Genomic DNA, 13,493 nt, shown 5'->3' on the forward strand with positions numbered 1-13,493 from the left:
CCCCGAGCAGCGGGCTGGGATGAAGAGCTTGTGTTTACTGGTGGGGGTTAAAACCAGGCTTGTTTCTGGTGACTTAGTGCCAAGCAGAGATCTTGGCAGGCAGGAGAGGAGGGCTCCATGCCTTGGAAGCTGGAGCTGTTTTCTGCTCAGAATTCATTGCAGCAGGGCTGAGCACTCAGGAGAGCCGGTGGTGAGCCTGGAGCTCCCTCTCCCACAGCCCTGCCGGGATCACCCTATCCCTGCCCTCCGTCCCCATTCCAGCTTGGAGGCTGAGCTGCAAGGGAAAAGGGCAGCAGCCGAGCTCCCGGCAGCACAAGGGCTTGTAAATACTCATACCCAGGCAAAACAAATAGATAATATTAATTGGGGTTTCAATGCCAAACAGAAGCAGATGGTTTATCAAGGTGGAAGAAGACAATGTTCGGGGCTTTCAGATAAAGTGGATGAGCCAGGAGCCACTCTTGAAAAAGAAGACGAAAGGTATTAAAGCAGCTGCTGAGAAGAGCTCACTCTCCACTAGCAACCACAGCCACAAAGGCTTGTTAGTATAAATTCATCTGAAAATGCTTTTTCTTCTCTTTTTTCTCCCCTTTCTTCTCCATGGAACACCACTGGTAGTTTGTGACAAGTAAGATGTACATCAGAAGTCAAGACTGTCCTGCAGGATGGGGTTTTGCACTAATAATGGTATAAAATGCATTTATCTCTGCAAAATGGCTTTGGTAGCAGACTTTTGATAAGATTTTAAATGGATTTTTAGTTAGGGCCCTGTAAATCGTGCTGCAGGTCATGCAGTGGTTGTCACATTTGCCTTAAGCTTCTCGTCACTTTTTAACTGCTGCCAGAGCCACAGTTGTCTGCTGGCCTGGGAAGCAGAGTGGAGATGAGGCTGATCGAGGGTTGGAGCTGCCCTGCAGCACACTCACCCTCACAGTCTCACCCCCTTCCCTATGATGATTTGCAGGGCAGAGCTCAAGTTTGCCCCTTGTAGCTTAGGTTCGTGGTCTGTTGCTTGGGGACAGCCAGACAGTAATCAGGTTTGTGCTGAAGGATGCTGTGAAAATGTGAATCCTCACCACAAACAAAAGCCCAGCGTGCTGGAAGAAGAGGTTGGGGAGTCCCCTTTCCCTTGAGGGGATAAGCAGAAGATGTTACCTTTCCTTGAAAATCTGTTATTTATGGAACAAACTCACAGCAGGTCGTGGGTACTCCGCTGGGAGATGGAGCCAGGAAAGCCTCATGGCTTAGATCACGTGTATAACTTAGAGCAAGAGGCTCTGCCTGTGGCCACTCTGTGGCCAGCTCAGCAGTGCTGACAGATTGTTTGCTGCCTCCCAGCACTGAGGTTTGTCCCTGTCCTCCTGTCCCACAGACTGCCTGGAGCTGCTGCCACCGGGGCCCATGGCGTACACCATGACTCCCACGACAGCGGGGCCCATTGGCTCCCAGTACTGCGTCTGCAAAGTCGAGTTGTCCATCTGCGGCCAAAACCTTCTGGACAGGGATGTCACTTCCAAATCCGACCCCTTCTGTGTCCTCTTCATGGAAGTCAATGGGAAGTGGGTGGAGGTAAGTCCTGATGTTGTGTGGATTTACTCCTCCTGTGGTTTGCTTGTGCTGTGTCCTTCTCTCTGTGCTCGTTCCTTCCTGAGCAGAAGTGGAAGCTTTTCTGGTGCTCCTGAGGCTGTGTGTGGCACCACTGTGTAAATTCTTCTGTGTCACAGCTGGTTTTTCCCCATCAGTGCTTTCTGCTTTGTGCTGGGTAAATTTTACTGCAAATTCTTTTATACCTGCAGCTGGTAGTTGGTCTGGGAGGGAACAGGGTAGGCAGAGTATGGATGTGTGATGGAGACAGGCACCCACGTTGGGTGCAGCAGAAAATGAGCATAAATGGGCTCTAAGTTACGCATGTGATTTAAAATCATGTAAACCAAACAAAAATTTTCCCAGTTCCAGGGAAATTAGGTGGTCTCATTTTTTCAGGTACTTGGCCAAGGAGCCAGTGAATCACCAGCACCACCTCAAGTGTCCAGCAGCTGATCTCACGTTCAGGGGAAAACCTCACCTTGCCATGGTCTGCAATTAACTTTTTTCAACAGCCTGGATGAGACTAATGAGCTTTTCAACCTTGATAGGTGTCATCTCTGACCTAATTCTGCTTTTCAGGAATTTCTATTTCTGTCAGTAATGTCTCAGTCCAGCAGTTTTGATCCTGAAGCTTCCTTTGCAATACAAACATGTGGTGCTTTTAGGTTTTTTTTTTTTCTTTTCCTCTGCTATTTTTAGCTTATTTTTAATTGGCATGGTAGGCACTGGATGTGAACCTTGGGTGGCAGCTTGCTCAAGTGCTCTGCTGCCATGGTGTCAGCAGAGGTGGAATGGGCTGGCAAGGGGTGTTGGTGTGAACTGGCTCTGGTCAGTAGCACCTCAGGGACACCGTTGGGATCGAGATCCCCCAGCATTCCCACGTGGCAGGGGTGGTGTGTGGGTTTGGGTCGTGGCTGGGTGCCAGGCAGGGTCAGGAGAGGTGGGATTGCCCTTGCAAGCCTCGCTGAATGGGATGTTTGATGGACTTTTGGCAACTCATGCTATGTGGTTCAGAGCTACTCCATTGCTCTGCGTGGATTTTGGCCACACAGACATGGCCCTTGCCCTAAGATGAACCTCTCCTGTCTGAAAGTTATGGCCTTAATAACACAGCTGAAGTGTAGGGGATGGATGAGGACAGAATAAGTTCATTGGTGTGAACCCATCCCACCCCACTGCCCCTTGGTCCTCCACACCAGATTAGGGACATGTCCCAAGCTTTGGACCTGGTTTGGATTGTGGGTCTCCTCCTTTGGCACCAGCCCTGGTGCTGGTTCTGAGCTGGATGGTGGAGCTGTGGCACCAGCTGATGCCAGCAGGAAGATTTCTGCTCGCTGTTCTTTCTAGCTGTCACATTTGTTCCCAAATACAATTATTTGTCTCTCTGAGCTTAATAGGAATTAAAAAATCTCTGTGAATCAGCCTTGGAGGGGTGGGGGAGGGGGGAGGGAGGGACAATAAACCACAGGCTGGGAAGTGAAGATGGTTGATGTGTAAATGTGCTGCCCGGTAATGTCATCTCGCAGAAGCCATGAAAGAGTTGACCTGTGGCACCAGGAACAGGGACATGGGACACATGACTCAGCCCTGTAGCTGCCTTTGTGCCCCTGAGTCATCCAGGCTGTCCTGCACCTTCAGCATGAACTTCCCCTGACACTTCAGACACCATCTCCCTGTGTTGGAGCATGAGGCACCTCCATGTGCTGGGGATGCTTGAAGGTCTCCAGCCAGCCTCTGTTTGAACACTGGAAGACTCTCCAGCTGCATTCACTGAACACAAGGGCAATTGCTGGAGATGATTTCCCGGTTTTGTGCTTGATTTGCAGAATCATGGAATCGTGGAGTGGTTTCTGTTGGAAGGGACCTTAAAGATCACCTCGTTCCTACCCCCCCGCCATGGCCCTTGCTTGAAGCCACATCCAACCTGGCCTTGAACACTTCCAGGGATGGGGCAGCCACAGCTTCTCTGGACAGCCTGTGCCAGGGCCTCACCACCCTCACAGGGAAGAATTTCTTCCAAATATCTAACCTAACCCTGCCCTCTGTCAGTGTGAAGCCATTCCCCCTTGCCCTGTCACTCCATGCCCTTGTCCAAAGTCCCTCTCCAGCTCTCTTCTAGCCCTTTCAGGTATTCTAAGGTCTCCCCTGAGCCTTCTGTCGTCCAGGCTGAACAATCCCAAGGCTCTCAGCCTTTTCTCACAGGAGAGGCACTCCATCCCTCTAATTGTCTTTGTGGCCCTTTGAGGCTCTTATCCAAACAGATTTCTTTAATTAGCCTGGCTGCCTCTTAAAAACCCTTGTGCTTTTCTGCTTTTGTGTGGCGAAGGCACCTCTGTTCTTTGCAGGGACTGAAGATCCATAAGCACTGAGGTGGAGGGGATGGCAGGAGCTGATGGCAGGTGAGGGATGGTGTGTGAAGAGGCCTCGTCTGTGATGGTCACCAGCAAGGTGACTTGTGCTCACCAAACCAAAGATCAAACCTTGTGCAGCTGTCAACTGGGGTTTGGGATATTGTTGTGCTTCACACTGGCAGTAGGCAGGAGATAGAACTGTTGAATCTGGGTGTTGAAGAAGCCCCATCACTCCCAAGGTTACCTCAAGCTGGCTGGAGTTTTCATACCCTTCCTTCAGCCACCTCTTCCAGAATGGAGTTGGAGATGGGACCTCATGTTATCTCCTTCAGACTGGGGTCTGGGTGTGAAAGGACTGGTTTCCCTTGGTCCCTGGCTTCCAGTAGTTCAAAGAACATGGAAAGACCTGAAGTCCATCTCTGCTGCCTGTGCAGTCTCCTGTCCTGGGCCTGAAGGGGGATTTGTGTGCGTCGTGCTGCTGAAATAAAGCAGAGCTGTGGATGCCCTCTGCTCCTGGTCCGCAGCATCCCTGAGCAGATGCTTGGCTCCTTCGGTACGGGATGGCAGCAGAGAGGGGAGGATCTGTGTGAAGCTGTGTGGCCCTGGCCAGCTCACAGCCCACTGGTGTTGATGGGTTTGATTCCCCGGAGTGCAGCAGGTGGCTATTCTGGGAAGACAGCATTTACTTTAGTCGTTTCTTGGCAATTAAGACAGACTAAGCGAGCAATTTCAAAAAAACCCTGCGATCGTTGGGTGTATATATAGCAAACTCACCACATTTCCACTGAGCCCCTCCAAAACCTGCCTTCTGTGCTGAATTAGTTTCTTTGGGACTAAGGTATGTGTTTGCTTTTTTTTTTTTTTTTTGGTTTTTTTTTGGAGGCTTTTTCCTGCTCTGCTTATTCCTGGCTCAGTAGCTCTGGCAGACATCCCACCATCCCACAGCCTGGTGCTGCCCAGGGATGCCAGCACAGGGGCTGCTTTCCAGAGAGGTCTTGCCCTGGGATCTGGGATGCACAGGCAGCTCAGCCTTGCCCAGGACTGGGTGTCCTGGCTGCAAGACACGGTGGAATGCCAAACAGGGCCATGGCATTGATGCCTTAGGTTTTAATGTTTATATTTTTCAAATTCTATACTGCTTAGTGTTAACTCTGAAGTTTCTTGTAGCCTGTTAATTTCTGCTCTCTCATGCTAGGTAGACATAACAAAGCCTCTCCGGGCCTGCTCTCCAAGGACACTCAGACCGTCCTAGTATAAACCAAAGAGCCTCTAACGGGGGCAGCTGGAGGGGAAATTACATGATTAAACTGAAGCTTTAATTGGAGAATTAACCCTGATATGCAAATGAACCAAACCTATAAAAGTGTGAAGAACTCGTGACCTGTTGTCCATCTTGGGGTCCATCTTGGCAATAGCCTCTGGCTCCCCAGGGGTACCTTTGAAGGCTTTTCAAATAAATACCTACTTTTATTCCTTTACTCCTGTCTAGTCTCTGTTTCTAGGAGGCCTCTTAAGGCATCAGCATGGCCAGAGGCTTCATGCTGTCCCACAGAGAGATGGGATGGTCTTTCCAGACACTGAGGGCAGCAGCTTTTGATAAAATCACACTGGACAGTGCCTGTGTTTCCTTGTTTTAATAGTCCATGTTACCATATCCTGGGATAACAGGGTGATGTGGCAAAATGCCAGTGCTGTCATGACAGCTTCCACTGGACCAGGTTATTCAGAGTTGCATCCAACCCGGCCTTGAACACTTCCAGGGATGAGGCAACCACAACTTCTCTGGACAACCTGTGCCAGTGACTCACCACCTTCACAGGCAAGAATTTCTTCAGAATATCTAATCTAAACCTGCCCTTTGTCAGTTTGAAGCCATTCCCCCTTGTCCTGTCACTCCAGACCTTTGTCCAAATTCCCTCTCCAGATCTCTTGGACCCCTTTACATGCTGGAAGATTCTCAGAGGTCTCCCCAGAGCCTTATCTTCTCTGGGCTGAACACTGATATCAGTATGATACCAACTGTTGCTCTCCTAACAAAGCTCCTGCTTGCTTGGCATGCTGGAGGATTTTTCCCCCCAGCTGTGGGTGTTTCTTGTTCAGCTCTCAGGCTCTGCTGCCCAGGCCTTTCCTGCCCCTTGCAGCTTCATAAGGGTATTTTGTATGTTGGGCTCTAAACTTGTGCTGGTCTTACGACTTTCAGGGTGTCTGGGGAGGAATATGGGTCCTGACATTAGAATTCAGACTCTCCTTGCCCAATGACTTCTGGAAGTAAATAGACCAGCTTTTCTCAGGCTCAGTGTCCCAGTTTTCCCAGTTTCTAACACTTTGGCCAAAACCATGGGAATTTGTGCAAGCTCATGACAGGATCCCAGCTGGTGCTGCCACCCTTCCCAGCCCTCCTGCAGTGTGAGTTATGGGGTTTTGGAGGACCATTCCATTACTGGAGGGCAGCATTCTGGGATCTCTGTCATGACTGCCCTCAGGATTTGGTTTTTTTTGGCTCACACAAGGCTTTCTGTCCACCTGTGCCACGCAGTGTTGTAAACCCACACTTCCATCAGCTGTCTGCCAAGTTTCCTCTGCTCTTATCACTGCTCTTGGCCGTGGGATGCTGCAGAGAGCCGTGGTGCTTCCCCTCTGACAGCGAGTTCCCCCCATGCCTTCCAGTTTCCATCATCCTCTCTGTGCCTGCCCTTCCAGTTCATCAGGGACATCACTGCTTCCAGCCTGCTCCCAATAGCTCGGAGTGACAATGCCTATTGAAGTTTTGTCTCTGAGCCCTCCCTGCCTCTTGTTTCTAGTAATGCTTGATGAAATCTATGAAAAAGGGACTGCAGTGATGGTTTTTTATCTTTTTTTCTGTGGAAGGCCAACAAAGAAGAAACCACATGGATGTTTTGGTTTGAGGTCTAGAGCGAAATGCTAGAGAGTTGTGTTCCGGCTCATCACACTTCTTGTTTTGCTTGTCCTTGTTGCTGGCTGCACAACCTGGAAGAAACAAGTTTGGCACTAGAGCTGTGAGGGTCTGGTTGAGGATCAGAGGTGTGTGAGAGCCTCAGCTCCTGGGAGAACAGGACTTAGAAGCAAATGAAGCAATTCTGGCTTCAGTAATCCTCAAATCCCTGCCGAACCCTGGCTGGGTGAGTGCTTCCATCCTGGCTGTTGGATGGGGTGGGTTGTCCAGCCCTGTGTACCCATCCTCAGGAGACAGCTCTGCATGACGTGCCATTGTGTGTTTAGATGGGTCCCAGCTTGTGCAGCTGGGTGTCACAGCCTGTGTTCAGGGACAGCACTGCTGAGGGCCTGGCCTGCTCGTTCTGATGGTCACCACTGGGTTTCTGGGTGGCTCTGGCTGAATTCAGTTTCAGTTACAAAGCTGTGATGCACTTGCCTAAATGCCTCTTTTTCTTTGCAGCTGGACCGGACAGAGACAGCTGTGAACAACCTCAACCCAGCTTTTGCCAAGAAGTTCATCATTGACTACCACTTTGAAGAAGTGCAGAAGCTCAAGTTTGCCCTGTTTGACCAGGACAAGTCAAGCACGCAGCTGTATGAGCATGACTTCTTGGGCGAGTTCTCCTGCACGCTGGGCACGGTGAGTCTGAGGTCCCTGCAGCAAAGGGACCCCGAAACTCATCACCCAGAGCGATGTGGGGAGATTGCAGCTGCTCTTCTTACCTCGTGCAAAGTTTTCTGGCTCCTTCCTGGAAATACAGATTTAATTCACTTGTCACACTTCAGCTATTGAGGTTGAACTGTTCCACATCAGGGCCACTCTCTATTTGTTCAAGTCTAAGGTAATCACAGTGTGGGTCTCTTCTGGTGCTGGCAAAGAGGCATCAGCTGGGGGCTTTTGGAAGTATCTCTATCACACCATGGGTTATAGTAAGGACCCTGATGACCAGTTGGATTTGGGCTTGGGAAACTTCCAGATATTTGAACTTCCAGATATTATCATGACAAAAGTTAGTCTGCCTTTCTATCTCAGTTTGGTGTTTCTCTTTCTGACAGTTTTGTCCATTGTTGTTGTGTAGTAAAACATCCCTCCTGCCTGAGCATGTTGGTGCTGGAATGTGTCTTCTGCTTTTCCCGTGGAAAAGCTTTCGGGACACAAGGCATTTTATAAGTTTTGGAAGGTCTTTTCATTCATGAGCCCAGACCCTGTTAGAAGCTGGCAGCTACATTCTCCAAATGTCTTTGTCCTCTGGCTCAGAAGCAGGGAATGAGGAGGATTTTTTCCATCTTTTTGCAGCATCTGGCAGCTGAGGGCTGCTGTGGTACCTAGCACAAATGCAGAGGCTGGGAGAAACTGCTTGTGTTGTGCTCAGTGCTGGGATGGGGAGGAAGGAGGGACTGTAATAGATGGGTCAGCCTGGGGAGCCAGCCCAGGGTGCTCAGGGAGGCTCGTGAACACAATTGCTTTGTTACACAGACTGCAGCATGGCAGGCAGGACCAGGGACTTTACCACTGCCAGCTCAAGAGCTTGACGTGTTGGAAGAGCACTGACATTTACAGAGTTTGAAGTTTAAAGGCTGGAGTTTTGGAAGTGCTCTGTGATGACCTAATTCTGCTCCTGCAGAAGTTAAGAGACAGTGCAGGCAATAGCTCTGGCCTGTGTTCAGTGGTTCAGCCCAAACCTATCCTTTACCATTCATTCTGCTGTTAGTTACACATCCAGCTCCAGTGTGGGGTAGATCAGCAAGGGCTGCTAGTGAAGGTCATGGCCTTGGTGGAAGCTGCAAGCAGAGGATTCACGGACAGAAGGAAACAGAACTGAAACCTTGCTGTTCATGAATGTGGCTCTGCAGCAGTCCAGGGCTCTGCGGGCCCATGTTGGAGAAGAACATTATCCATATGCAGTGGGGAGGCAGGTGGAAGTGTCTGAACCATCTCCTCCTGCTTGTTGGGTTTCCCAGATGATCTCAACCCTTCTGGTGCTTGGGAAGGTGATTATATCAGAGATGAGCCTGGACAGACCCTCCTGGGTCGTGGTAATGCCAGGGATGGGCAGCTGTTGGCAGGTCTCACATCCGGGGGATCTCTCAGAACAGCTGATGGTTTTGCCATGGTGGCATCGCTGTCTGCTGTGTCTTTGGGCACAGCTGGTAGGCTTAGTCTGTCAGAAAGAAGATAGCTTGGAACTCTGCAACCTTGCACCAGTATTTTCACTCTGCAAAAGAGAACTTGACCTGTGCCCAGTTTTTGCAGCAGTTCCCATGTCAGCTTCTTGGTGACTTTTAGTCCACAACAAGACACCAGCTTGGAATGGAGGAATCTTTTCATTTCCCTTTTTTCCTTGAAATCCTGTTAGCCTTCTTTCCCTGTGGCCAGCATGGGCTTGCAGCACAGCCCAGTCGTAGAGCAGAGGTGGACTGGAGAGGTGGCACGAGTGCAAGGATGAGGAGAGGGGTGAAGCGAAGTGGATGGGGGCTTGTGGGTTCAGCCACCCTGCTGTGGGTTTCCTGCTCTGGGTTTCCTGATAGCTGGAGTTTGCCTGGTGAGATGTTTCCATAAGGTCTCAGAAGAGGAGAGCAGCTGTGGGCAGCAGCAACTGCCCAGTAAGAATCTGACTTTTCAGTTCTGAGTTTGCATCGGAGCTCTGTCAGATTAGCTGGATTGCTTAGTGCAGCTAATGAGGGCTGTAGTAGGATTTAAAAGGACAGTTGGATCATTCCCAGGCCTGTAATGACCTCTGTGGCCAAAGGAAATGTAGCAGGGATTAGACTCCAGGCTGGAGGGTGTACATGATTCCTGCTAGGATTGTGAGGAGGTTTGTCCTGCCTGTACACAGTGTGGCACAGAGATCTGGTTACACTGGCTGGTGATTCCTGTCGATCAAAAGCTCTGGGACTTGGCTGTCTCCTCACAAATGGAAAGGCATTTTGCTTTGAAATTGCAGGAATCACAGGATCACAGAATGGTTTGGGTTGAAAGGGACCTTTAAAGCTCATCTAGTCTCAAAGGGGACCCACTAGATGTGGGATCAGGGCACAGGTAGTTCCAGCAGGTTGCTGGATCTCCATGTGGGTGTCTGCACCTCATAAGGAAAAACGACAGGTTCCTCAGATCTGAAGGAGACTGAAACTCACTGAGCTGGGAAGAATCTCAAGGGTTTAATTCATCTCCCAGTTTATTCTGTCTGTCCTGTTACAAACCAGAAGTGGAGGGGAGAACATGCCTTTGGGGCTGCTGACCCTGCACAGGGGGTCCAGAATGATGCTGGGGGAGAGCATCCAGCTTGTGATCAGGATCCACCCATGGAAACGTGTCCTGCAAGCCAGGTGCTGGCAGGGGTCATGTTAGAAATATGTAAAATGGGTTTGAGAGATTGAGTGCTGGTTTTTCTGGGAACAAATTGCAGTAGCTCGGTCTGTGTGAGGACCCACTGATCTCCTCCACTGGTCCCTGGGTTCAGTGGGCAGCAATGCTTCAGCCTCCTGTGCCATCACTTCTCTGCATTGTGCACCCCGAGGGCTGGGCTGTCAGTGGTGATATTCCCACTCTCACGGTCATCCCTGGATATTGGTGCCTTTCTTCTACTGTTGTGAATGCTTAATCTGAATTAATTAACATGAGCAATGATCAGTTGCTTATGAGTCTGCTTTTGATCACTTGTGCTATAATGGCTTTATTGTCTTTGGCTTCTCTAGATTGTCTCCAGCAAGAAAATAACACGGACTCTCCTTCTGGGGAATGGCAAGCCGGCTGGGAAGGGGATGATAACGGTAAGTTTGCTCCTCTGTGTTATCTCTGACTGTGTAAAGGTGGGTGGGGACAATGCAGGACACTTGCACAGGGTCCAGGAGATTGGGGTGTATCTCTTGAATATTTTTTGCTTTACTTCTTGTTTTCCTGGCCACTTTGGTTTGTTTGGAGGATGGTTTATTTGGGACAGGGACAATCTTGCCCAGTGTCTGTCTGGTGCTTAGCACTGCGAGTCTTCAACTTCTGCTTCAGTCTCAGAAATAAAAAAGACCTCAGTCTGGAGAAGTACCAAGTAAATCTATGCTGCTGTTGTTTGTTATCTGGTACGAGGCGCCTGCTCAGATCTCCCTGGTGCAGTGGCAGGTAAGAGGGCTCATTCCTGTTCCAGGGATGGGTGATTTTGTTTGTAGGATGAGGATGTGCCATGGCAACAACTCTCATAGCAACAGCCACTGAGTCTGATGCAGACCCCTTCGGGCAGTGGCCTTCCTGCTGCGGATCTCTTTAGTGATGTTTTTTTTAAAAAGAAGAGACTAAATTTAGGTGTGTTTCTGTTCTACCACAGCTCCCATTTTTTGGATCTTGACTGTGTTACGGGTTTTGTGAGATGTGCAGCTGGGCTGCAAAGTTGTGGAAGGAAAGGCCAATAAGGAGTTAAACTTCTGTCAGGTTTAAAAGCACTGGAGAGGTTTAAAAGCCCGGGACCTGGTGCATCTCCACTGCTGTTCGCTTTAGAGGAATGTATTTTTCTCTCTTAATTGCTGCAGTTAGTCTTTAAGTGCGAGGGAAAAGCTGCAGTGAGGTTTAGAAGCGGGGCCATTCCCAAGGCTCTCTACATCCCATCCAATGATTGAGTGGGAAGAGCTGGAAAAGCTTCCAGTCAAGTTCAAAGGTTACATGCTTTAGAAAAAGGAAAGTCCTGTGTCATGAAGCATCCAAGGGGCAGAGACATCTGCTTCATTTTGCACAACAGATAAAATTTCCTGATCTGGGTTTTTTTGCCCTGGCCTGGACTAGGTGATGGCAACAGGGTCATGTGTGGTGGGCACCTTTCCTTGCTGCTTGGCATGGTGCTGGAGCACAGGCTATGGACACCACTGGAGGAGCAGGCTTCAGGGAGTTTGGAGCCAAAGCCTGACTTCCTTGCCCTCATTCCCTTCAGTTTTGCCCAACTATCCATTTTCTTAACTGAGGTGCCACACGGGTGAATGCAGCAGAAGAACCTCAGCTGAATGGATGGGACTGTGTGGGGTCCCTAGATTTGAAGAGAAAAGATCCCAAAGCAAACCTCCATGTTTGTAGAAGTCAGTCCTAAAATCTTGCTGCACACCTCTTCTGGACATAGCGGAGGGGATGTTGTCATTGTCCGTGCTGGCCAAGAGAAGATGCCACCCGCAACCTGTGGCAGGGTGGCACAAGGACATTCCTGGCTTGTCTGCACAGCCTGACTTTTACAGCCTACAGCCAGCCCTAAAGTGCTGGACCCCAACTAGGTATGCTTTGTGAGGCTCAAGAAAGGGCAAATTTCATCCGCCTCCCTACAGCTCCTCTTCCTCCTGCTGGTTTTGGTGACTGCTTACACCCACCAGGGACTAAGTGGGAGAGAAAAGTAATACCATGGCATGGCAGTAGGGAACTTCTGTATGGAGCAGAGGGGAAAACTGGGGGTTTTATGCAGTGAATGGATCCTCTGTGGACCAAAGAGTTGTGTCCGCCTTGGGGAGGCCGGGGGGTTGTCCAGGACCTGTGGCTCATCCCCTCACCCAGCTGCCCAGGCAGATGCAAAAGCTGCATCTCTGCCTCCTCATCTCTGCCAGCTCCCCAGCTCTCCTAAGTGCCAATAACCCTCTGATTGCTCGTTCTGTAGAAAATTGTCCCCTGGAGTTCTGCAGGTTTTTCTAAAAGCCTTGGTGTAATGACACTGCATAACTTCAGTGCAGGACAGCCCCTTGTGAGAGCCAGCAACCAGCCATGCTTGGGACACTGTGCACAAGGACAATGTCCATGCTGTGCTCCTGGCTGTTCTGGTGCTGGCTCCTGCCCTGGGAGAAGGAGGAGGCAGGTGGGAATGCTGGGGAACAGCTCAGCCCACCCCAAGAGATAAGAGGAAGGAGAGGTGGGGAGCAGATGCTTGGGCAGAAAAAAAAAGACAAGTGATTCAGAAAATGGCTTGTAATAAAAGTGAATAAAATGTGGGGTTTTGTTATAAACATTCCTTTAAAATACCAAGAGACTGATTAGACCATATTCCAGACAAAACTGGCCCACTGGGGGTTGGCAGCTGAAGCCCTTCTAGAACACATGTGAATAAAGTCTCTTAAACTGAAGTGGTCTGGGCTGTGCTCCTGCCTGCTGCAGGTCCTCAGGAGCAATCATGGAATATTCATCCTTGGAGCTGCGTCATTAGGTAGTTTTGTGGAGATATGGCTCAAGTCCTGGGTTCCACCAGCACCTCCCCTAAGGGATGGGATGACTGTTTTTGCCATTCCCAGCCCAGAACGTGGAGGATGAGGTGGCACATCTTGCTAGCAAGGGTTTATATGGCTTCTCCTTCCTCTGGGCTTGGTCCTTGGAGGCTTCTCCAGGTCCTGAATGAGTCCTGGTGCAGAAAAGCCATGTGGGACCAAATCCAGCATGACACCTAAGAAAGGGGTTGAGTTTTTTACCAGAAGCTTTGTTTTTTGTGCTGAAAATGAATGCAGCCTTCCCTTGTCTTTCAGATAGCTGCCCAGGAGCTCTCAGATAACAGGGTGATTACTCTGAGCATGGCTGGCAGAAAACTGGATAAAAAGGTGAGTGGAGCTGTGTCTGGGGGATGCAATGTTAAACTTCTGTCCTTGGATTTAAAG

General features: G+C 49.8%; 1 protein-coding gene across 1 annotated transcript in view; it reads left to right on the plus strand.

Annotated features, from left to right (window-relative positions):
* Positions 1-13,493, plus strand: part of CPNE2 (copine 2) — a 39,560-nt gene that overhangs the window by 4,370 nt on the left and 21,697 nt on the right. Inside the window, exons 2-5 of the mRNA XM_008638722.2 lie at positions 1,373-1,569; positions 7,354-7,533; positions 10,590-10,664; positions 13,365-13,436. Of these exons, the coding sequence (XP_008636944.1) occupies positions 1,402-1,569; positions 7,354-7,533; positions 10,590-10,664; positions 13,365-13,436 (495 nt within the window). The 5' untranslated portion in view covers positions 1,373-1,401. The remainder of the gene's footprint in view (positions 1-1,372; positions 1,570-7,353; positions 7,534-10,589; positions 10,665-13,364; positions 13,437-13,493) is intronic.

This window comes from Corvus brachyrhynchos, unplaced genomic scaffold, assembly GCF_000691975.1.
Source record: "Corvus brachyrhynchos isolate BGI_N302 unplaced genomic scaffold, ASM69197v1 scaffold26, whole genome shotgun sequence".
NCBI lineage: Eukaryota > Metazoa > Chordata > Aves > Passeriformes > Corvidae > Corvus > Corvus brachyrhynchos.